Consider the following 26,428-nt stretch of genomic DNA (forward strand, 5'->3'; position numbering starts at 1 on the left):
TCCTTTATCTTCATTGATCCATGTTTCTGATATAGCAATTATGTTAAATATTTTTTTAAACTGACTTAAATATTCTTTAATGTTGTTAAAGTTTGCATATAGACTTCTGCTGTTGAAATGGATTATTGATAATTTGTTATTTGTTTTAATGATCCGATTAAACTGTTCATCTGTATAATAGCAACAACTGTCATTGATATTTGAGAAGAAATTATTGTCCGGGTCTATATCGTGCTCCAAGTCCAGTACATTGTGGTCTGTGTATTTAAATGTTCTCAGTTCTACTTTTCCATGATCAGCAATCCTTTGAGTTATATCCTTCTTGTCTCCAGATGTAGATGATATAGTAGATGAATAGGTTCCTCTGGTCTGTGTCATGGTGTTGTGATGTGTCTGTGTCCTCATACCTTATTGGTCGTATTTGTCCAGTTCCTCGATGTTCCTGATTACCATAACCTTCGCTTGTTCTGTTGTTCCATTCAATTTGATAAATGTTTTGCAGTTGGATGTCCATGTCTGTTGAATTTTTCCCTGCTTTTTTAAGAAACGAGCTTTCCTGGCGATGTCTGCGTTTCTTTTGGTCAGATGTTCATTGATGAATACGTTTGTTCCTTTGAGTTTCCGTCCCTGTTTTAACAATGCCATTTTATGTTTTCTGTTGACAAACCTCATTATAACTGCTCGCTTGTCTCCATCCTCTCTCCTGGGCAGGGGGTGGCACGCTTCAATGTTATTACAGTCCATTTGAATACCTTTAGATTGCAGGAAGTCAGCCACCTGTTGTTCCACTGAGCTGGCCTCCTGCTCACTGGCCTCCTCTCCGCTGTCTTCTGACACCGCCCGTGCGTAGGATCGAGGTTTAATATGAATTCCTGTAATAATAACGTCGTTCATCCTTGTGTACTGTTCCAACTCTGCAACACGGTTCTCCAGGTACACCAGACGCCGGTCTTTCTCTGCATTCTGGATCCGGAGAGCCTTCACTTCTTCCACCAGCTCCATAATGGATTTCTGCTGCATTTTAACCACAGAGATTTCCTCAGACAAAAAGTCCAGGGACTTCTTGATATCGTCTCCCTCCTCCGCCGTCAGTGCCTTCTTCGGACCCATGGTCAGATAACTCTGCGCTGGCGCCTCGGGCCTCGGTAAAGCCGCGCCGGTGGAACTGCGCTGACGCCTCGGGCTTCAAGTGGAGCCGCGCCGGTGGATGTGCGTTGACGCCTCGGGCCTCGGTAAAGCCGCGCCGGTGGATGTGCGCTGACACCTCGGGAGACAGTCCAGGGTCCGGTACACAGAAAGGCAGGCCGTGTAGTAAAGGTACAGATGAGGGCAAGGCAAAATACGTGGTCAGGAACAGGCGTCAAAACTCCCTATATACTATATAATACCTGTAAATAATCAGTTTTATTGCCAGTTTTATTCAGAGAAGTCAGGGGATGGATACATGATCATTTCCAAGTCACTGAATGTGTCTTGGACTTTATTTAGATCGATTATGAAGAAATACAAACAGTATGGTACTCTATGGTAAATCTGTATGGAGCAGACAAATCTCAAAAACTGAGCGACTGTGCAAGAAGGAGAAGAGTGAGGAAAGCCACCAAGACACCCAGACAACCCAGATGAAGTTATAGGTTTCTGTGGCTGTTAATTGGAGAAATTGTGCAGAGAGGATTGTCTTAAAAAGAAGGCTTGAAAGTTTGGCTACAATTTGCCGGAAGGTACATCTGAGATGCAAACCTAGATTGATTTCTTTGATGAAAGAAAATTCTTCTCTGCTGTACTTCATTATGAAGCTGTATAAATGGGAATACAAAATGCAAAACATGCACCATGCACAATTTATCCAATCACAGCTAGAGAAGCCTATAACTTCTTCTGGGTTGTCTGGGTGTCTTTCCTCTCTGTTCTCTTACTTGCACAGTCACTCAGGTTTTGAGAACTGTCTACTCCGTGCATTTTTACCATAGAGTATCATACTGTTTGTATTTCTTCATAAGTGATGTAAATAAAGTTCAAGACATATTCAGTGACTTGGAAATGTTCATGTATCCATTCCCTAATTTGTCTGAAGAAAACGTGCAATACAGGTAATAAAGCAAAGTGACCCATTATGTATGCAACCCATCATGGCTTTTATATTTTTAATTAATTTATATCAAGTTGTAGAGATTTGCTCTGAGTTTGTGTTTAAGGAAGATAATTTTAGAAATTTCTATATTGACAAGTCTGATTTACTTTTTGTATTTGAAATGGCACAAACAAATTAAAATATATAAAATAAATTCAATGTCAGTGAACCTTCCCTTAGTGACAAAGGTACCAAGATCACACAGACTTCACAACCTTAGACTCAGTCAATTCAAGTACTCAACAGAGCCAAGGCCACAAATGCCAGAACACAATGGCAAGAAGTCAGAGAATATACACAGTATAGTTCTTGAATATAGGCAGACTATGATGTCAAACAACTTGGTGGGTATCCTGCAAAGTCTCAGAATGTCTCACAGAGCAGCCTCATCAAGTGAATCAAATGCTTTGTGAAAAATCAACATAGGCCACAAAGAACCACTGCTGGTATTCCTGCTTGTTACCGATTAATACTGGCAGAAATAAAATGTTATCCATGCTTGACTTCTTGGGTGTGCTGAGTAGCTAGAAACTGGCACTGATTTCTGCTGAGAATGACCCTTGCAAGCACTTTGCATGGCACAGAGACCAGCGTGGGTTAGTACACTGAGTTGTTGTTTGCCTTTCGGCTGCCCGTTTAACCATGGTACATCCAGTACAGACCATTCAATGGAATTGGGAAAGTGTGTCCAAACGCTTGCCTAGCTGTAGGCAAGGTTGGGTAGGATTACTTTGAAAGAATACATGTGGATTACATGTATGTATGTACATACATTTAGATTATTTGTAATCTGATTACTTTTGGATTACATTTCAAAGTAATCCTACCCAACCTTGCCGGTGCCTGTGTTTATCCCCAGAGTCTGTAGCATGAAGGTGATAAGAGCAACCCAGTCTCACGGTAAGTCGTGCTTCAGCAGCATGAAATATACATTAATCTATTGGTTCGTGATATTGTGACGAAAAGCGCCTCATTTTTGTCACGGCATCACAAATTCATTCTCGTTCATTCCGTGATGGCTGCATGAAATTAAAAGTGAAGCGGGGGGTTGGGGGTGGTTATGGTTAGGGTGGGGGGAAGGAGTAAGATTAGGTTATGGTTAAGGTTAGGGTTGGGGGTAGGAGTAGGGTTAGGAATAGTGAGTTAAAAAAAGCTCCGTCATGAAAATTTGACTCATTTCGTCACGGGAGCACAAAAAAAAAATGTGAGACTGGGTTAGATAAGAGATTACTACACCCCCTTGACAGGATGTGGACTTATGGGACTTCATAAAAGTACATTTCTTTATTTCATTTCATTATTTCATTGGTTGTCATTGTTCATTGGTAGAAACTTACAAAGTGACCTCGGCTCCATCCTCTCACTTGTCTGTGTTCAGACAGTCCATCTGTTCAGACAGACACAAGAAAACATAAAATTGCATTAGAAAAACAACATGATAATGAACAGTAGAAAACCAAAAAGCTCCCACCTCACCTTCAGCTCTTTGATTTGACTCATTTTTTATTAACATATCGCCATCTGCTGGCTGATTGGTGGCTCTGCTGGTTGCTGTGGTGACAAGGGCTACAGGTGAAGGTGAAAGGTCAGGAGAGCCGTTAGGTTTGACCTCTGTGGTGGTGGCACTGTTTGAAGGATGCTCACTGCGGCCTCGACTACAAACAAACATGCATTTGAATGAAATTCAACTGAAATGTGTATTACAGGTAAATCATTCTGAAATTCATCTGATCTGTTGGTCCTTGGGCCAACACCAAACAATCTTGGCCCAGAATTACCCTTGAAGTTCACGGTTTAGCAAAAATATAAGTCACTGGGGTCAAAAGTCGAAATTTGTAATTATTCCACTCCATTTTGCACCAAATTGGGCTCACATATAGAGCTGTGCTCCAGAATTGTTCAGGGGTGCCAAATGTGATAAAAGTCAATCATGCGGTCAAGTTCAAGATCATTGTAGATACAGACCAAAATTTACATTTTCACATCGATTTGCACCAAGTTCATAAAATTATCACACATAAAAACGTGTGCATATTTTAGTAAGTTGATAATTTATTGCAAGATGTTGGTACAAAAGTCAGACATACGTTGACAGTGATTTTAAAATAAAAAGTTTGATCATAAAACTGACAATGCTATGTGTAATTTATTCTGACTTTAGTTTAATAAGTTAATAATCCTCCAAAAATTAAGTTAATAATTTTCAAAGATATGGTGTGTGCTGTCAAAAATTTTAAAATTCCAAGTGTTTTCCAAGTGTTTCCACTTGCCGGAGCTGTAAGTACAAATTAGATTTTGATTTATCTTTAATGAAGGTATTAGCAGAGCAGGTAGCTCAGTGGAATAGAAGTTGGATGACCAAAATGTGTCCATGGCCTAGGTAACAGGTGCCTGAGGCACAGTTTTGTTTAATTTGTCTAGGGCTGGGAACTATTAAACAAAAATGACATACAATATACCACTACAGGTGTGCTCAAAGTTTACATACAATGGTGGAATTAAAACAAAACAAAACAAAAAATGGCCATTTTTCAGAGAATATGAATAATAACACAAAGCTTTTTTCACTCATGGTTAATGGTTACGTGAAGCCATTTATTGTCAAACAACTGTGTTTACTCTTTTTGAAACATAATGACAACAGAAAGAAGTTGACACAAACAGGTTTGAATGTCTACTAAAGGTAACCATTCTCACCTGTGATCTGTTTGCTTATAATCAGTGTGTGTATAAAAAGTCAGTGAGTTTCTGGCTCTCCTGACAGGCCCTTACATCTTTCATCCATTGCTGCAGTGATGTTTCTGGTTTTTGAGTCATGGGGGAAGCAATAGAACTGTCAATGGATCCGCTGGAAAAGGTAACTTAACTGTATAAAACAGGAAAGGGATATAAAAGGATATCCAAGGATCTAAGAATGCCAACCAGCAATGTTCAAACTCTAAGGGCCCTGTCCCACTGGGGAGAGGATTAATTGCGCATGAACTGAGTACACAAATTACGGGCATTCGTTGGTGTCCGCAACAAAAATGGCTAAAAATGACAAATGTCACAGTATGAATTATGGATATATTAATAATGTATAGCGAATATATGATGAACAATCATGGTTGTATAACACGTAGTGAGGAAACGGATCCGCCGCATTGCTATTATCACGGCAGTATTACGGGTGTATTATGAATGCATCGCGCACATGTTTGCATGTGCACGGCATCTGCATTGTGGTCATAAAAGAAGCGCACTCGCTCCTTTCGGCATCACTATTCACACCAACAATACAGCCTCTGGAGCATTTGCTGGACTTGGACAAGTTGATTGGAGTAAACAAGTAGTGAACAGGGCGAGTGGTGACGTCAGCGCGCGAACGGCCCAGCTGCAGCTTCCTGTGACTCAGGAGGTGATTAGAGCCGTTTTCAACATCCAATTTGCACAATAAAATGATTAATCTGCCATGAAATAATTATTTTATATATGCAGCATCCAGCACAGAGAGCATGGCAGCCAGTAGAATGAAGAACGGCGTCCAGCTGTGAACACAGCGCATCTGATGTGCATCAGCCACAAATCAGATGCAAAGCAGATGTAATAAAAATGCTTTATTCATAGCCAGTCTGTATGCAGTCGCTACACCTTATTTTAGTCCGTGATGTGGACATGATGGGCATGCAAAATATCTGTTTTACACACTGTCTCAGTCCGCTGCCAAGCCGCAAATCCCTGTCAGTTGCAGATATCAGCAGATGACGGTGAATATATAGCGCATAGATTGATTATGTATGGAGTATGTAAGGCGGATGTCATTATTACACAAATGCCACAAAGTATCCTGCTTACAGTACACCAAACAGCACAGGGAACAAAGTCATTTGGCGTGATGAGACCAAAACCGAACTATTTTAACCGTAACCATAAATGTTACATTTGGAGAGGAGTCAACAACACCTGTGATGAAAGGCACACCATACCTACTGTGAAACACAGAGGTGGATTACTGATGTTTTGGGGATGTGTGAGCTACAAAGGCACAGGAAACTTGGTCAAAATTGATGGCAGGATGAATGCAACATGTTATTACAAAATACTGGAGGAAAATTTGACTCATCAGCCTGGAAGCTGCCCATGGAATGTACTTGGACATTCTAACATGACAACGATCCAAAACACTGGACAAGTCAACCTGTCATTGGCTACAGCAGAATAAAGTGAAGGTTCTGGAGTGTCCATCTCAGTCTCCTGACCTCAATATCATTGAGCCACCCTGGGGAGATCTCAAACATGCAGTTCATGCAAGACAGATCACAAATTTACAGGAACTGGAGGCTTTTTGTCAAAAACAATGGGCAGCTTTACCATCAGAGAAAATAAAGAGCCTCATCCACAACTACCACAAAAGATTCCAAGCTGTCATTGATGTTACAGTGGCAATACACGGTAGCAAGAACTTTAAACTTTTGATCAGTGTCATTTGGTTCATTTCAGTTGTCATTATGATTTAAAAAGAGTAAACACAGTTGTTTGACAATAATAGGCTTCACTCAGCCACTAACCATGAGTGTAAAAAAGATTTTTGTGTTATCATTCATATTCTTTAAAAAATGACCAACAAATCAAAAATTACGCCAGGGTACGTCAACAGCTCTGAATGAGAAAAAAATATTCATTGTCTCAGAGATAGGCTAAATTGATAAATTTAAATAAATGTTGTTGTCCATTGGGCTGCTCCCGTTTTGTGTTTGGGGTTGCCACAGTGGATATAACCAGATCCACATTGATATTTGGCACAAGTTTTATGCTGGATGCCCTTCCTGACTCAGCTCCAGTGTTACCTGGAGAAACACACAGCCGCTGGTGTTCCAAAGAGGTCTCCCATCCAAGTACTAACCAGGTCCTGCACTGCTTAGCTTCTGAGATCTGATGGGATCAGGCTTACACAGAGCAGATCGGCTGCTGATAAATTTAAATAAATAAATAGTAAAATAGTAATATTGATACATAAATAGTGATCTCCAATTGAAAGACCACACTCTACAATTAAAAAAGGGAATATAATTTTTATACTGCTCGGCATAACACTTGTTTGTATTGTGTGAAACAGCAAGAATAGCAAAGGCAAGTCAACTAACGCAAGTCTATTTTATTTCACAAAAATTTTATTTTTTATTTTTTGCATTATGAATAAATAAATAATGTGCCAAGTTTTCAAACATTGAATTACACCAGTACCTCACATATGGCGTTCTGGTCAGTGACCCATAAAGGAGTTCACTCACGTTTTGCACTTGATACAATAATATAAATTAGCTCATTAGCTTTTTTATGAGGTTTTTTACGTGTTACCGAGCTCATTAACTGTTTAGCACCTTTTGCTCACAGCAGGAAGGACATGGGATTGATTCCCATCTGTGGCCTTTCAGTGTGGAGTTTGCATGTTCTCCCTGTGTTTGTGTGGGTTTCCTCCAGGTGCTCCAGCTTCCACCCACATCCAAAGACATGTAGGTTAGGTGAATTGTAAACTTTAAATTGTGTGTAGGTGTGGGTGTGAATGTGTTTGTCAGTCTATATGTGGTCCTGCGACAGACTGGTGTCCTGTAGAAGGTGTACCCCGCCTCACGCCCAGTGACTGCTGGGATAGGCTCCAGCTCCTCATGACCCAGTGCATCTCAATAAATAAATAAATAAATAAGAATAAAAAAAAAAAATCTCAAAACACAACTTTTTTCACATTGTCATTATGGGGTATTACTGTAACATGCTCTGAATGGGTATCCAGTAGTTTTTGTTTATTTTTTTAAGTCAGTATAGTAACCAATTTGATGCCAGAAATCAGCAATGAGAGAACAGCCAATTAAATGCAATGGTACAAATGACCACCAAGGGATGCAGAGTGCACAAGTGTGCAGTCTTGTCATTCATGTCACTGTGTAAAAATGAAGTTCTGATAAATGAGTCCTCTTGAAAATGGATATGTCATTTCCCACTGATATGACCTACCAATGCAGCCATCACATGACCCTGAACACTGTCAGGTTTTAGCCCTGGACCTGCCCCGAATCTGGTTTTGTCCCCCAGTCTCTGTCTGTTTCCCTCTCTTTGTCCTTCTGTCTGACCCTGAATGTTTATTTTGTTTCTTCCACTTTGGTCTTGGTTTTATGATTTGTTACACTTCAGCCACGTTAAGTTCTGTTCTAGTTTAGGCTCTGCTTTTTATTTAGTCATACTGTGTCATCACATTAAGTTTTGAGGATTATCTGTTACTCTTCAGCCACTTATTGAGTTCTGTTCTAGTTTAGTCTTCATCCTTTACTTTCTGGTTATTCAGTCACTGTCTTGAGCACATTTGTAAATCAGGGTTTTCTGTACACTCCTGCCACATGTTGAGTTCTCATCTAGGTTAGGTCCAGCCTTTAATTTTCTGTTCTGTTTCTGCCTTTGTTTATTCTGTTACCACATTTGTATTCTGTATTATTTCCTAATTGTTTAACATTTGTTCTGTCACTGTCATATTCCTCTTTTTCCTGCTTTTGTCTGATACGCCCACCTGTCACTCCACTCGTCTCACTCAGCCACGCCTTCTTTACTCCACTCGTCTCACTCAGCCACGCCTTCTTTCCTGCACCTGCATCTCATCACGCCCTGATTATCCTCTGATTTAAGCCCCTTGTCTTCAACAGCTCACTGCTAGTTCGTTGTGCATTCTGCCTCGTTCCAAGCCACCTGTATCCTGTCATAGTCTGTGTTTTTGCCGTTCTCGACCTCTGCTTGTCCTTGACCACGTTTCTGCCTGAGCCTGTTAACCTGCTTCATTGTGCCTGAACCCTGCTTGTTTTTTGACTACGTTTTTGCCTCATCTGATACACCTGTTTGTTCGTGCTGGAACTCCGCTTGTCACTGACCACGCTGCCGCCGCCGCCTCAACACTGTCTGTACTGCCGCCTGCCTGCTTGTGACCCTGTGTATCAACCTGAGCGTGTTTTTTGGATAAAGCCTTTTCTTAACCCACATCTGAGTCATGCATTTGTGTCCATCCGCCCGCTGTGCCTCGCCACCTCAGTCCCTGACAAACACTGTTTTATGAAAGTTTAAATAGCATTATGAATCATTCAATCAAATGTTATACTCACTCGAATGCTGCTCTCACAGTCCTGAGCTCATCTCTCAGTTTCTTGTTCTCCCTTTTCAAGTTGTTCGATTCTCCCACTGTAACCAGAGGGCTGTGTCAGAACTGAACAACCATGTAGTTGTACAAAATGTTTTTGTTTTTTTTTAGAGGAAAGGATTGTTAAAGAATGGCCAGAAAGGCAAACATCAGATTTAATAAAGATTGTTACCCAGCATCGTGATGTGCTGGAAATTTTGTATCTGTGATGCTTCAAACTCCTGCTGTCTTCTCTTGGCTACCTCCTGAGTAACTGTACATCGGTCGCACAGACCCGCCCTTAGCCTGCAAATAAACACCATCACAGACCATCCTCATGTTGTATCAGTGAAGTAGTTTTGACATAATTCTTAAAAGTCTACAACCTGAAATCGTGAACCAGAATATGGATCCAGATTACCTACAAAAATTTAATGGAGTCTTCCAAGGCCTAACACAAATGTGTGGTGAAAATTTGGTGAAAATCCATAAAGCAGTTTGATGTAATTCTCAAAATCCAACAAAGTGAAGTGTACAAATTGAAATCCGGATGCAGAATCTGGATCTGGATTACCTCCAAAATTCAGTGGAGTCTTCCATGCCCGAATATCTATCTGTGATGCACATTTGGTGAGAATCCGTGTAGTTTTGACATAATCCTTCAAAATGTATGAAATTTTGATCCAGAATCCAGATCCGGATTGGGATCACCTCCAAAATTCAGTGGAGTCTTCCATGCCCTAAAATCTACTACCATATCTTGCGGCATGTCGTGATTCAGCAGCACAAAATATACATTAATCTATTGGTTCATGATATTGTCACGAAAAGCGCCACATTTTTGTAATGGGAGCACAAATTCATTCTAATACATTCTGTGATGGCTGCACGAAAGTACAAGTAAAGCAGGGGAGTCGGGGTGGTTATGGTTAGGGTAGGGAGTAGGGTTAGGTTGTGGTTAAGGTTAGGGGTAGGAGTCAGCGGACACACCCCCGACAGTAGCTCTAGTCTGCACAGTACCAAACTTGACAAATAAAAAAATTAAGACAAAAAAGAACAGCATGAAATACCACATGCCACCAGGCATCTGGATGGAAGGCAAGGCGAGTGGGTGGGTGTGACATTAGCCTCGCCGAGTGGCTGATTACAAAGATCACACGGATAATGTTAGGTGGCTGCATGTTCAGTGCTGTGTGTGCTGAGAAGTGGCTGGGGGTGATCCAAAGGTGATCTTGTTTGTTTTTAAATTTTCACCATGTCATGAGAGCCTGCCCACACCTCTGCATCGCAGTGGAATGTTGACAGGTGATGTTCTTCATGGCACAATATGTGTTCTCCAGCTGTGAGTTGTGATGACAGCGGTCAGCTGTTCCATCATGGACATGACAGCCATCCAGATATACACGCTGTGCTGGACAGCGATCACACTCTGACCACCATTCAAGCCTTCGCCACGTCAGCCGTACCTCAACAATGTTGGGTCATGGTGTGTGTGTGTGTGTGTGTGGGGGGGGGGGGGGGGATACGACACACCTGCATGCCATTTGTGTTGCTGGGGTCGGACACAACACACTGACCACTCTTTGAGCTTTCGAACACCTGGACTGCAGCTCAAAAGTGGTCGCCTGGCAGCATGAATGGCCCAGAATTTTCTAAGTTCCCCACGAGTGGTGTTTTATGGGTGGCACATGGACTCCAGCCAAAAGTGGGTTGAATGGGTACCTGCATGCATTCGCCGTTATTCGTCCACTGGTGTGAAGGCTGCCTCAATCGTGCCATTCGGCAAGGGTTTGACGTAGCCAATAATTTCATGCAGCCCCTCGGCTGCGGCACGTGATCTGAAAGTGATCACATGATCAGATGGCAGTGTGACCTCACTTTGCCCACCATTCGAATGGGTTTCCACCGCGAGCGACACACAAATGTAGAGTGCAGTACATGTGGTGTGGCCGAATGGTTGTGGCGGCTCCGATTTTTCACGAGTGGCATTCGAATCCTCTTTCATGCACCATCTGGCCTCAATTGTGTTATGTGTGAAAGGACCGTTAATGCTGATTGAGACTGTGATGCACAATGTCCCTGCACCTTTTGCATATTTCATTGTTTTCATTGTTTTACATACAGTTTGATCCTGTGTATCCATCAGACTGTCTAACGGTGGAGTTTTGAGTCACTTTGTGTATATACAGTCAAGACTACAGTCAAGTTTGAAAGTAGTTGGACAATAACTTTTATAATTTTGGCTCTGTACAAGACGCAATGGAGTTTAAATAAAATAATAAAGATGTGCTGATTGTGCAGACATTTAGCTTCAATTCAAGGGGTTTAACAAAAATATTGCATTAACTGCCACTTTTATATATAGTTCTTTCATTTTCAGAGGCCATAAGCAACTGACCCAAGTCACATAAGACTAAGAATTATAATACAAATCATCACTTTTACAGGCAGGTTTCTTGACCTCATTTCACCAATCATTACATAATACAGAAGCATGGTACTGTTTGGTCAGTCTGTGTGGAACAGGCAGTTCTCATAAACTGAAGAAGGATGTTCATACAAAAAAAAAAACAGATCAAATCTCCACTCGAGTCTCCCACCGTGTGCATTCTAGAAAACTGCAACTGAAATTTCACATATTTTAAGAAAAGCCTTCTCTTGTCAATAGGATACACCTGGCCTGTTCTGAAGCATACACATTAACTTGTTGATCCTTGAACCATTCCTGGGATATGCCATCTGTCATATTGCACTCAGGAAAATGATCAGTATAGCTACAGTTGAACATTTACCTGTTTTCAAGTGTCTTGATGTTCTCGGTGAGCAGTCTCTGCTGTTCTTTCATCTGCTGGTTTTTAGAGAACAGCTCCTCCATTCGCTTTGTATCACTGCACACACACACACACACACACACACACACACACACACACACACACACACACACACACACACACACACACACACACACACACACACACACACACACACACACACAATTCTTCCATGAGCTGTTGCTGTTTATACTAAATAATAAACATAATGCAGCAACAAGATAACATGTGACTCAAGATATGAAAATTGATGAACCTGAACATATTTTCATTAAGCAGTGTGACTGCAGGTGGCAGAAACAGTGGTTTACACATCGCATTCCATGAGCAACATTTGATAAAACATATAACAGTCCATTTGGTATATTGTTGCTGCTTAGGGCCCTTTCACACATCGTACGAATAAGTACAAATCAGAGCGAATCACGGCGGAACAGCTCGTATGAGCGAACCACGAAAACATTGAGCCTACAGGCAGGTGTGAACGAACTGCACGTCGCAGCGGGAACACAGTGCGAGCAGCTGGAGCATGTGTACACATCTGCTGTGAAAAAAAGAGAAAAACACCTGCCACCCATGGGATTTGAACCTGCAATGTACTAAAGCTCTAGTTGCCAGCCAGAAATGTTACCACTGTGCTACCACCACTGTCCTATAAAAGCTGTGGAAAATGTCTGATATCAACAAGAACATAAAGGTTTTTTTTTTTTAAAGAGAAATAAGTGGTGTGATAACTGACCAAACGGTGTTTGTTACTGCATATTTCTGCTGATACATGATTGAAAGTGGCGTATTTGTCACATTGTTGGCTTGTCATATAGTCCTGCGGCGTGCCGCTCACAGGACACGCGTGTCCTGTTAGACAGACGTGACATTCAGATCACCTGCTGCATGTCCACATGAACTGACGGTCTGTTTCAGCTGGGACAGCCTGTCAATGTGTGCTCTGTGCACGCTCTCCAGCCAGTTGCAAAAGCAATAAATGTTTTATGTACACTCAACAAAAATATAAACGCAACACTTTTGGTTTTGCTCCCATTTTGTATGAGATGAACTCAAAGATCTAAAACTTTTTCCACATACACAATATCACCATTTCCCTCAAATATTGTTCACAAACCAGTCTAAATCTGTGATAGTGTGCACTTCTCCTTTGCTGAGATAATCCATCCCACCTCGCAGGTGTGCCATACCAAGATGCTGATAAGACACCATGATTAGTGCACAGGTGTGCCTTAGACTGTCCACAATAAAAGGCCACTCTGAAAGGTGCAGTTTTATCACACAGCACAATGCCACAGATGTCGCAAGATTTGAGGGAGCGTGCAATTGGCATGCTGACAGCAGGAATGTCAACCAGAGCTGTTGCTCGTGTATTGAATGTTCATTTCTCTACCATAAGCCGTCTCCAAAGGCGTTTCAGAGAATTTGGCAGTACATCCAACCAGCCTCACAACCACAGACCACGTGTAACCACACCAGCCCAGGACCTCCACATCCAGCATGTTCACCTCCAAGATTGTCTGAGACCAGCCAGTCGGACAGCTGCTGAAACAATCGGTTTGCATAACCAAAGAATTTCTGCACAAACTGTCAGAAACCGTCTCAGGGAAGCTCATCTGCATGCTCGTCGTCCTCATCGGGGTCTCGACCTGACTCCCGTTCGTCGTCATAACCGACTTGAGTGGGCAGATGCTCACATTTGCTGGTGTTTGGCACATTGGAGAGGTGTTCTCTTCACGGATGAATCCCGGTTCACACTGTTCAGGGCAGATGGCAGACAGCGTGTGTGGCGTTGTGTGGGTGAGCGGTTTTCTGATGTCAATGTTGTGGATCGAGTGGCCCATGGTGGCGGTGGGGTTATGGTATGGGCAGGCGTCTGTTATGGACGAAGAACACAGGTGCATTTTATTGATGGCATTTTGAATGCACAGAGATACTGTGACGAGATCCTGAGGCCCAGTGTTGTGCCATACATCCAAGAACATCACCTCATGTTGCAGCAGGATAATGCACGGCCCCATGTTGCAAGGATCTGTACACAATTCTTGGAAGCTGAAAATGTCCCAATTCTTGCATGGCCGGCATACTCACTGGACATGTCACCCTTTGAGCATGTTTGGGATGCTCTGGACCGGCGTATACGACAGCGTGTACCAGTTCCTGCCAATATCCAGCAACTTCGCACAGCCATTGAAGAGGAGTGGACCAACATTCCACAGACCACAATTGACAACCTGATCAACTCTATGCGAAGGAGATGTGTTGCACTGCATGAGGCAAATGGTGGTCACACCAGATACTGACTGGTATCCCCCCCCAATAAAACAAAACTGCACCTTTCAGAGTGGCCTTTTATTGTGGGCAGTCTAAGGCACACCTGTGCACTAATCATGGTGTCTAATCAGCATCTTGATATGGCACACCTGTGAGGTGGGATGGATTATCTCAGCAAAGGAGAAGTGCTCACTATCACAGATTTAGACTGGTTTGTGAACAATATCTGAGGGAAATGGTGATATTGTGTATGTGGAAAAAGTTTTAGATCTTTGAGTTCATCTCATACAAAATGGGAGCAAAACCAAAAGTGTTGCGTTTATATTTTTGTTGAGTATATTTCCATGTGAGGACAGCAAACACACATGCATGCGTGTTTGTGAAAACACGGTATGTGTTCTGCAGCTGTGGCGTCCAGGACCAGCGATAGCCAGCCCCACCCCCTGTCCATTCAGCGCACAGACCAAGGTCTATCTCTGTGATCAGATGAGAGGTGCCTTGTCTGCGGGGGCGCGCGCAAGCCACGCGCATGCATGTGTTGCGAGGGCAGTGGGAGAGCGCGCGAAACACACGCACACGTGTTGTGGGGCGAGCTGACACTCTGGTACGCCACATGTGTACTTGGCAACTCCACAGTCGTGGGGGGACTCAGACAAATTTCATCACCAGCTTGAAAGTGATTGTCTGCTGACTGTTTTCGTGCTAATAGCGCGAATGGCCACACATTTTATAAGTGCAAAGTGAGCGTTGTTAGATGTTCGTGTGTGTCACATGGAATCTGGCCAACAATGGGCTCTCACAGCACACACTCTGTCTTTCAGCCACTGGTGTGCGCAAATAGTTGTAGCAACAGGTTTATGAGGGTTTGGAGACAGCTTCAGTTTTACACTTATTACATACAATTCTTGCTTCATGCGCAATTCAAGTGCAATTTGACCACATTTGTACTATGTGTGAAGGGGCCCTTAATTACAGTTTTTCTCAGTCACTTTGGTGCATTTCCACAGGGCTAATTGTGGATCATGTTGTCAATCACAGCCTCACAATGGCTGAGGCTGGACGAAGGGTGCAGCCAAATGCTGGGAGAACCACTGGAAGTTCAATTATTCAGAGGCACATTCGGAGAACACGTGTGCATGATGGACAGTAATTTAACTCTAATGAATCTGCACTGCACTACTTTCATAGTGTCAAACATGAAGCTTGCAGTGGGACAAGAACTTGTCACTTTTTACATTTTATATTTAGACTTACAGAGCTTTACTGCAGCACAGATTTGGTGTATTGCGGTATTACAGTAAAGATTTGCCATCTTTACTGTAATTTTACACACCACCATTTTTACTCTTTCAACCACACAGGTTGAAAGACAACCTTGCAGAGGTGGAAGAATGTGCAGTGATGACTGCAAACAATGCCATAAGGCTGAGAGATACAAAGTGCTGTAATAGAGGATGACAACATCTTTGGGTAGATTGAATCCATTTCAATTGCTACAATGGACTGAGTGCTCAAGAGAAATGAAACAGCGACAGAGTGAAGGAGATCCATCACCAAGCTGTACAACCCCAATTCCAATGAAGTTTGGACATTGGGTAAAATGTAAATAAAAACAGAATACAATGATTTGCAAATCCTCTTCAACCTATATTCAATTGAATACACCACAAAGACAAGATATTTAATAAAAAAGAAGAAATAACCGGTGCAGCACAGAAATAAGTGCAAAAAGTCTTTAATAAGGTGTTGAAAGGAAAAAAAATGTTCAAAGGGACTGACGTTTCGATGTGAGAGTCACATCTTCCTCAGAGTCCTGCACAAACAGATGGTACAGCTTAAATACTAATAAGAAGCAGGCGCTTTCAAAAGGGCATGACCATCCGTCAGGCACAACACTCACTCAATTAGTAATCAATTCATGATTAGAAACACACTGTCCCAAAACACACATGACTAAAACCAGACTAAAAACAATTATTAAAGAAAACAAGTAAATTTTAGATCTTCATTCAAACCAAAAGGTTCCAAAGTGCCTAAAGTATAAATCCAAAATGCTTCTCTACATAAGAGTGTTTTGATGATGTCACCACCTCTGGGTGGAACTATAATTCTCTCAATCCCCCCAAATTTTAAAGATGCTGGAGAGCCATGACCGGCCTGTTTGTAGTGCCTTGCCATGGCATAAGTTAAATTCTGAGTACGGATTGCCGTTTTATGTTCAGCTAGCCGTAATTTAAGTTGACGTTTCGTTTGGCCAACATATACCAAGCCACAGGGGCATTTTAAAATATATACTACATGAGTGGTATTACAATCGATAAATGAAGAAATAGGATATTGCTTACCAGTGTGAGGATGAGAGAAACATGAAGCATTAGTAGAATTTGAACAATGTGCACAATTACCACACCTAAAGAAACCTTTTGGTGAGCTGGAGGGCCAGGCAGTTGAGGCGGGACTGATCATATCTGAATGAACAAGTCTATCACGAATATTTCGGGCACACCTAAATATAAATTTGGGCGGTTCAGCACAGATGTCTTTAAGTGTGGGATCACTCTTCAGAATGTGCCAATATTTATAAATTGTGTTTTTTATTCTTCCCGCAAATGGAGTATCGCAGGTAGAAAAAAACAATTTAGATGTTGAAGAGGATTTAGATTTTTTCTTAAGTAAAGAGGCACGATCAGTATTTAGAGCTCTGTTCCATGCTTTGTCAATGTTAATTCTACTATAGCCACGTTGTTCAAACAGAGTTGCTAGATGGGCTGCTTTTAACATAAAGTCCATGGTAGAACTGCAATTTCTTCTAACTCGCAAGAACTGACACACTGGTATTTTCCGAACTAAATGGGGTGGATGATTACTATCAGCTCTCAATAAAGTATTTCTACTAAGAGGTTTCCGATAAATAGTTGATTGCAAAGAATTATTGACATCCTTATAAATAGTGAGGTCTAAAAAATCTATAGAATGAGAATTATAGTTCATAGTAAAAGATAAATAGTCTGTAGTGGAATTAATATAATTCAGAAATTGATGTAACTCATCATATGCGCCCCTCCAAATTAGGAGGACGTCATCTGTTATATCTACGCCATAATGGTATTTTTGAATGAAAAGGGTTATTTTCAGTACTAAAGATATATTTCTCTTCCCAAAAACCCATCACTAAACATGCGTAGGATGGAGCAAAAGCACTCCCCATAGCAGTGCCCTGTAGTTGTAGATAATATTTGTCTGAATATTTAAAGAAATTATTCGATAAAACAATCTCAACCAGTTTAATCAAAAAGTCTGAAGGTGGCAGAGCACATCAGTGGGACGTTCGGCAAGATAAAAAGAAATGGCTTCTAAACCTGCATGGTGAGGTATGCACATATATAGACTCTGTACATCCAAAGACACAAGGATATCATTACTTGTACAATTCCGATTATTGATAAGATTTAGAACATCAGTGGTGTCCTCACGATACGAGGGTAATTTGCGGACAAACTTTGCCAAAAAGAAATCAACAAATTGTGAAAGGGGCTCAATAAGACTCCCTATTCCAGAAACGATGGGCTGTAATGGAGGATCATCCAATTGTTTGTGAATTTTGGGTACACCATAAAATACTGGACAACGAGGGTTTTCACTTAAAAGAAAAGCCATCTCTTTTTCTGTTATCCAGCCCTTCTTATGAGATGAATCAGTAAATTCATGAATTATACTATTAATATTAGAAGTGGGATTGGACTACCTAGTTCCCGCTCAACTACCTAGTTGAGCGGGAACTTGCTAAATTAGGGGCTTTATGTCCATCTAAAAATAAGAATATGACAAAGAGTGAATTGGATGTATTACAATCTTTGGAATCCAGACGGGATATCATCATCCGCCCCGCCAATAAGGGGGGTGCTGTTGTAGTTATGGGGTTGGAGAATTATGAAAATGGCATACTGAAATTGTTGAATAATGCCAAACACTATCAACTCTTATCTTCCAATCCCACTTCTAATATTAAAGTAGACCTGCATTGAAATAAATGTGGTCAGATTTCAGAAAGAAATAGCTGATTTGTATTTACAAGACCCTTGTGAATGCAGTAAAGTAAATCTGTAAGCCCAAATTTGTAATTCAGCGGAGAAATCTTCGTTTAAAAATGACAAATTTGCAGCTAAAATTTAGCCCTCTGTGAAAACAGTTTGTACAGCCGTATCATGAACCGCCCAAATTTATATTTAGGTGTGCCTGAAATATTCGTGAAAGACTTGTTCATTCAGATATGATCAGTCCCGCCTCAACTGCCTGGCCCTCCAGCTCACCAAAAGGTTTCTTTAGGTGTGGTAATTGTGCACATTGTTCAAATTCTACTAATGCTTCATGTTTCTCTCATCCTCACACTGGTAAGCAATATCCTATTTCTTCATTTATCAATTGTAATACCACTCATGTAGTATATATTTTAAAATGCCCCTGTGGCTTGGCATATGTTGGCCAAACGAAACGTCAACTTAAATTACGGCTAGCTGAACATAAAACGGCAATCTGTACTCAGAATTTAACTTATGCCATGGCAAGGCACTACAAACAGGCCGGTCATGGCTCTCCAGCATCTTTAAAATTTGGGGGGATTGAGAGAATTATAGTTCCACCCAGAGGTGGTGACATCATCAAAACACTCTTATGTAGAGAAGCATTTTGGATTTATACTTTAGGCACTTTGGAACCTTTTTTTTTTTAATGAAGATCTAAAATTTACTTGTTTTCTTTAATAATTGTTTTTAGTCTGGTTTTAGTCATGTGTGTTTTGGGACAGTGTGTTTCTGATCATGAATTGATTACTAATTGAGTGAGTGTTGTGCCTGACGGATGGTCATGCCCTTTTGAAAGCGCCTGCTTCTTATTAGTATTTAAGCTGTACCATCTGTTTGTGCAGGACTGTGGCTCCATGCAAGGGGGTGAACACCGAATCTAATAAGGGCAACGGGTATCGGTTGCGAACCGTGATCTCGTTCAGCCCCCTGTAATCAATGCATGGATGAAGTCCGCCATCTTTCTTGCCCACAAAAAAGAAACCTGCTCCCATCGGGGAGGTGGAGTTCCGGATCAGCCCGGCAGCTAACGAGTCCCGGATGTAGGTCTCCATTGATTAGCGCTCAGGTCGTGAGAGGTTGTACAGCCTGCTGGACGGGAACGCCACGCCTGGAATCAAATCAATGGCGCAATCGTACGGACGGTGCCAGATCCTTGCTGAAAACGTCAACAAGATCGTGGTACTCAACCGGCACCGTTGACAGATTGGGAGGGATTTTGACCTCCTCCTCATGGTTGTACAGCCTGCTGGACGGGAACTCCACGCCTGGAATCAAATCAATGGCGCAATCGTACGGACGGTGCCAGATCCTTGCTGAAAACGTCAACAAGATCGTGGTACTCAACCGGCACCGTTGACAGATTGGGAGGGATTTTGACCTCCTCCTTAGCCTGTGAACCGGGAGGAACCGAGGATCCTAAACACACCCGATGGCAGGTCTCGCTCCACTGCACCACTACCCCGGACGGCCAATCAATCCGGGGATTGTGTTTTAGCATCCACAGGAACCCCAAAATCACGCGGGAGGTAGAAGGAGTCACAAAAAACTCAGTCTCCTCCCGATGATTGCCAGACACCACCAGAGTTACTGGTAGTGTCTTGTGTGTGATCAAAGGGAGAAGGGTGCCATCTAGTGCCCGCACCTGCAATGGCGAAGGGAGCGCCACCAGAGGGAGCCCTACCTCCCTGGCCTATCTGCTGTCTAGCAGATTCCCTTCTGACCCCGTGTCCACCAGTGCTGGGGCCTGAAGGGTTAAATCCCCGCTAAGGATTGTAACTGGGAGTCATGTGGAAATATGTGTGTGTCCCACGTGAATGTCTTGGCCCACCCTAAGCCCAGTTTCTAGGGGTGGGCGTTGGTGTTTAACCGTTCGGGGCAGTCTCTCAATTGATGCTCAATTGAGCCGCAGACAAAGCACGCCCCGCGGGCCAGCCTCCTTTGTCTATTAGGTGGTCTAAATGTGGCCCTGCTCGTGTCCATAGCTTCGTCAGCAGGGCGAGCTGTAGCCACACGGAGTGTAGAGGCCGTGGAGCGTGGGGAGGGCGGAACCCTTTCGGAACCGGAAGGGAGAGGGACGGCGCGTGCCCGGCCACGCCCTTCGTCCTGTTCCCGACGGCGTTCCTCCAGCCGATTGTCTAGCCGTATAACGAGATCGATAAGCCCATCTAAATCCCGTGGTTCATCCTTAGCCAGCAGGTGCTCCTTCAGGACCGACGACAGTCCATCTATGAAGGCGGCGCGGAGCGCAGCGTTATTCCAGCCGGATCTCGCAGCCGCAATGCGGAAGTCGACTGCATAAGCGGCTGCGCTCCGACGCCCCTGTCTCATTGACAGCAGCACTGTCGAAGCAGTCTCTCCTCTATTAGGGTGATCAAACACTGTTTTGAACTCCCTCACAAACCCAGCGTACGTGAGAAGGAGCCGTGAATTTTGCTCCTAAAGCGCCGTAGCCCAAGCGCGTGCCTCTCCTCGAAGCAGGTTAATCACATAAGCTACTTTACTAGCATCAGACGCGTACATCACGGGACGTTGTGCAAAGACGAGCGAACACTGCATAAGAAAGTCCGCGCACGTCTCCACACAACCCCCTTACGGCTCTGGGGGCTTATGTATGCTTCAGGGGATGGTGGGAGGGGTCGTTGAACCAGTGGAATGTCGATATCCTGCACAGGGTCGGCAGGAGGAGAAGCTGCAGCAGCGCCCTGAGCGCGCGCTTCCACCTGTGCGGTGAGAGCCTCCATCCTGCTGTTAAGGATGACGTTTTGCTCGGTCATCTGATCCAACCGAGCAGTAAAGGCGGTGAGGATTTGCTGCAACTCACCAATCACACCTCCTGCAGACGCCTGTGCACCCTGCTCTTCCATTGGCTGTTCAACAGCCGGGTGACGCCCCTCGGGATCCATGATGCTGGCTGAGATATCCTGTTGTGAAAGTGTGGTGACACGGACCCACAACAGGGGGCGTAAATGAACGGACACTGGAGGAAGTCAAATATGAACACTTTACTGTTGTGAATAGCACAACTCAACACAGCAGATTACAGAATATGTACAAAAATCAATTAACAAAGGTGTCGTGTGTGCAGGCTCGAGGATAGAAGACGTCTGTCCTGAGAAGAACCGGAACCACACGATTTCCTCCGCCACCGAGCCTGGAAAATACTGGAGCCGCCAAGTTCCGAGTCCCCAGGTGGCCACCATCTCCGCGTGTCGGATCTGGTACTGCTGGCGAGGAGCAGAAACAATCAGATGTGGGTGTATGAACACCCAGTAACACTTATGGTGAATATTCCACCTCCACCTCTCATTCAGAAAGCTGGCACGTGCAGTTGTAAGTGTACTTATCAAACGTCGGGGTGAGAAGGCGTCAGTCCCAACTCAGCCTCAGCTACAAGCACTCACAGAAACCCAACTGCAAAAGTAGCACAAGCAAAAATATTGTCTGTAACGGACAATCACAACGGCTGAGAATTTACCTCCTTAGGTAGATGATATCTCGGCAACGAGGTGGACATGACGTCCGGTCTTTATGGAGTGAGATGATGAAGTGTAGATGGGTGACAGCTGTCAAGAGATAATGAGTGACAGCTGTGTCCGTGGCGGCAGCGCCCTCTCGTGCCTGAAGCCCGCACTTCAGGCAGGGCGCCCTCTGGTGGTGGGCCAGCAGTACCTCCTCTTCTGGCGGCCCACACAACAAGATTTCACTTTTAACAAGAGATTTTGTCATGGAAAGCCGCGCGGAGGCTTCGCGCGTCACGACCGATTTGCTGATGAAGCGAAACAAAGGAACACCTCCGTTTCGGAGTGTTAGAGGACAAGTTTGGACATGTCCAGCTCTCCACAAGTTCTCTTATACTCACTCGACTGGTAAGCACTGAAAGCCAGATAACTTTTTCGAATGGTTTCCAGGTGCCAGTCTCTAACAGCTTCTGAAAAAAGTCTGATGGAAAAAAAGTCCTTTTCATTCCGCCATTTCCAGACAATGAAAATCCGATGAGGGGGCGGGACCACTCCTTCCACAAGGCGTGCTCACAGGCGAATGACGTCACCGACAGGCGTGGAAAAACTCACACATGCGCACGAGGGTTCAAGCATGTCTGACGTAAATACATATGAATGAAATCCATATAGTTTTTAAAAAAAATAAAAAGGACCGTTACTTTATGGACACACCACGTAAGTATTTGATCACCTACCAACCAGCAAGAATTCTCACAGACATGTTAGTTTTTCATGAAGAAGCCCTCTTTACCTGTACTAATTGCACCTGTTTGAACTCATTACATGTATACAAGACACCTGTCCACACACTCCAATCACACTCCAACTTATCCACCATGGCCAAAACCAAAGAGTTGTCTAAGGATACCACGGACAAAATTGTAGACCTGCACAAGGCTGGGACGGGCTACAGGACAATAGGCAAGCAGCTTGGTGAGAAGGCATCAACTTGACACAATTATTAGAATGATTCTGAGAAAGCCCAGAACTACACGGGAGGACCTGGTCCATGACCTTACTGTACATGACTTTACTGTAGTTTTCAAATGGCTGTGTAAATAGTGTATTGTACTGTCTTGAACATTTTCAGGTAGTGTCACCAAGATCTGACTTTTTTGCATTTGAAACCACTTACAGAGGAAACTGTCATAATGAAAACAGGGCAAAGCCATTTGACTATCTTGTTCATAATCAATGGTGTCAGGACTTTTCAACTTGAAGACACTGACACTTTCATTGACATGAATACTTGCTTTTGAGGAATGAACTATCCATTTTGAGCAAGATACATTTCTTTGAAGGTTATCAACTAGGTTTTGCAGTTTGTACTAATTGTTTGGAGAAATGCTTTAACTGTCCAAATGTAAATAGTGCTGTGAGAAATGCACCAAAGTGACAGAGAAAAACGGTAATATATGTATCCTCTTATTAATGCATTAAATCCATCATAATTGCATGGAAAAATGTGTTATACTACGTCAAATCTGCTGGAAAAAATAATCCATAAATGTAGTGTTATTTCAGTATTTTTACATTGGGGGGCAGCATACATTATGATTACTGCACTTGACTTTTGCACTTGACAGTTGAGTGGATTGTAAATGGAAAGGTAACAGCATCAGAAGGAAAAATGAAGCTTCACTATGGTCTGCTTGAAACATGTTTTAGCGGCAGCAGGCTGAAGTATTTTGGGACAGCATGAGAAAATAGAATTTTTCTTCTATGCTGAAAAGTGTAAGTCAAAGGTTTTGGTGGTAAGATCTCTATTTGACATTTTGTAATTACGGTAGGTCATTTTCATGCATGCATGTTTCTTGTAAATTTGGACAGTATAAAAAGGTTATTAAAATGAATTAGTAAGATACAGTATTTTGTAATTTCTTCACTCAATTTATAAGGGCCCCTTCATGCATACAGTTGTATGCAAAAGTTTGGGCACCCCTGATAATTTTCATGATTTTCCTTTATAAATCATTGATTGTCTGGAACATAAATTTCAGTTAAATATATCATATAGCAAATAAACACACTGATATTTGAGAAGTGAAATTAAGTTTCTGGTATTTACAGAAAGTGTGCAATAATTATTTAAACAAAATTGGGCAGGTGCATAAATTTGGGCACCCTTGTCATTTTATTGATTTGAATACATTTAGCACTAATTATTAGAACATAAAATTGGTTTGGTAAGCTTACTGACCCTTGACCTCCTTACAGAGGTGAAACCAATCATGAGAATGGGTATTTAAGGAGGCCATTTGCAAATGTTTCCCTTCTTTGCATCTGTTCTAATGAGTGGGAACATGGGAGCCTCTAAACAACTCTTAAATGACCTGAAAACAAAGTTTGTTCAGCATCATGGTTTAGGGGAAGGATACAAAAAGCTAGATCAGAGATTTCAGCTTTCAGAGATTTGTCAGTTTCCACTATGAGGAACATAGTGAGGAAATGGAAGACCACAGGCACAGTACTAGTTAAGGCCTGAAGTGGCAGACCAAGAAAAATCTCAGATAAGCTGAAGCAAAAGATGGTGAGAACAGTCATAGTCAACCCACAGACCTGCTTCAAAGACCTACAATATGATCTTGCTGCAGGTAGTGTCTCTCTGCATCGTTCAACTGTACAGCACCCTTTGCACAAAGAGATGCTGTATGACGCTGTAATGCAGAGGAAAGCCTTTTCTACATACATGCCACAAACAGACTTGCTTGAGGTATGCTAAAGCACATTTGGACAAGCCAGTTTCATTTTGGAATAAGGTGTTGTGGCCTGATGAAAGTGAAATTGAGTTATTTGGACATAACAAGGGCCTGCATGCATGGCTGAAAAAGAACACACCATTCCAAGAAAAACAGTTGCTACCTACAGTAAAATTTGGAGGTGGTTCCATCATGCTGTGTGGCTGTGTGGCCAGTGCAGGTACTGGGAATCTTGTTAAAGTTGAGGGTCACATGGATTCCAGTCAATATCAGCAGATTCTTGAGAACAAGACAACGACCCTAAACATTGCTCAAAATTGACTAAGGCATTTATGCAGGGGAACAAGTACAACATTCTGGAATGGCCATCTCAGTCCCAGACCTGAATATTACTGAACATCTGTGGTGTGATTTTAAGCGGGATGTCCATGCTCGGAAACCAACAAACCTGAGATGTTTTGTAAAGAAGAATGGTCCAAAATACCTTCAACCAGAATCCAGACTCTCATTGGAAGCTATAGGAAGTGTTTAGAGGCTGTTATTTCTGCCAAAGGAGGATCAACTAAATATTGATGTATTTTTTCTGTTGGGGTGCCCAAATTTATGCACCTGCCTAATTTTGTTGAAAGAATTATTTGCACACTTTCTGTAAATCCTATAAACTTCATTTCAATTCGGAAATATCATTGTGTTTGTCTGCTGTATGATTTCCAATGATTTATAAAGGAATACCATGGAAATCATCAGGGGTGCCCAAACTTTTACATGCAACTGTCACATGAAAGATACAGAAACCAGAAGAAAATCCGGGAACCAAACACAAATTGGGTAACCATGAAACATTCCACCTGATGAGGTGAGTGACACATGGTCAGACAGGCATGCACAACACACCGTCAAGGGTTTCGTACATGCTCGTGCATGTGCACGAACATAGTGCGAGCAGCTGGAACATGTTGCACCACATTTTGCCGCTGTTGTGGAGAAAAAAAAACACAAACCATAAAAAAAAAAAAAAAAAAAAACAGATTTTATTGAATCCCTCTCATTGAGTGGACAAGTATGAACCATCTGTTCCTCTGTAGATGACCCATGGCCACAGACGTACAGTCATGACATGACATGAATGAAGCAGTGCGTTCTTATCATGTCTACATCTGCTGGCCCAGCATGTCCAGTCGGCCCCACACGTGTCTGGTCTGAAACGCGTGTCCTGTGGGCGGACATACACTGCATCATGTGGAAAAGAGCTCATGTTAAATAAAAAAATAGATGCCACTCACGAGATTCAAACCTGCAATTTACAAAAGCTCTGATTAACACATGGAACTTTAACCACTGTGCTACAATCACTGTCTTATAACAAGCATGTAAAATGCCTAAAATCAACAAGGAGATAAACATATTTTAAAAAAAGAGAAATTAGACAATGTAGCCGAAGAGGAGGTTTTTGTCATCTTTAATTATGGAAAAAAAGCGCTGCAATAACTGGCAAAATGCCATTTGCTACGGCGTATTTTTGGTGATATGTGACTCAAAATGGCATATTTGTCGCACTGTAGGCTTTACATAGTCCTGTGGTGCACCACTCACAGGACACATGTGTCTGTCAGACAGACATGACATTCAGATCACCTGCTGCGTGTTCACATGATCTGAAGGCCCTTATCACCTGGGACAGCCTGTCAATGTGTGCGCTGTGTGCTTGCTCGTTGCAGCCTGTCGCAACAGCGATATATGTTTTTATGTATTTCCAAGTGAGGACAGCAAGCA

The 26,428-nt window shown here is 42.6% G+C and overlaps 1 protein-coding gene across 3 annotated transcripts in view; it reads right to left on the reverse strand.

The window, feature by feature from the left end:
• rbbp8l (retinoblastoma binding protein 8-like) overlaps positions 1 to 26,428 on the reverse strand; it is a 71,839-nt gene that overhangs the window by 12,950 nt on the left and 32,461 nt on the right. For all 3 annotated transcript variants that reach the window (XM_034172114.1, XM_034172111.1, XM_034172113.1), the window contains 5 exons: positions 12,059 to 12,154; positions 9,460 to 9,572; positions 9,253 to 9,328; positions 3,608 to 3,786; positions 3,469 to 3,518 (listed from right to left, as the gene is read on the reverse strand). In XM_034172114.1, the coding sequence (XP_034028005.1) occupies positions 3,469 to 3,518; positions 3,608 to 3,786; positions 9,253 to 9,328; positions 9,460 to 9,572; positions 12,059 to 12,154 (514 nt within the window). The remainder of the gene's footprint in view (positions 1 to 3,468; positions 3,519 to 3,607; positions 3,787 to 9,252; positions 9,329 to 9,459; positions 9,573 to 12,058; positions 12,155 to 26,428) is intronic.

This window comes from Thalassophryne amazonica, chromosome 6, assembly GCF_902500255.1.
Source record: "Thalassophryne amazonica chromosome 6, fThaAma1.1, whole genome shotgun sequence".
Classification (NCBI taxonomy): Eukaryota; Metazoa; Chordata; class Actinopteri; order Batrachoidiformes; family Batrachoididae; genus Thalassophryne; species Thalassophryne amazonica.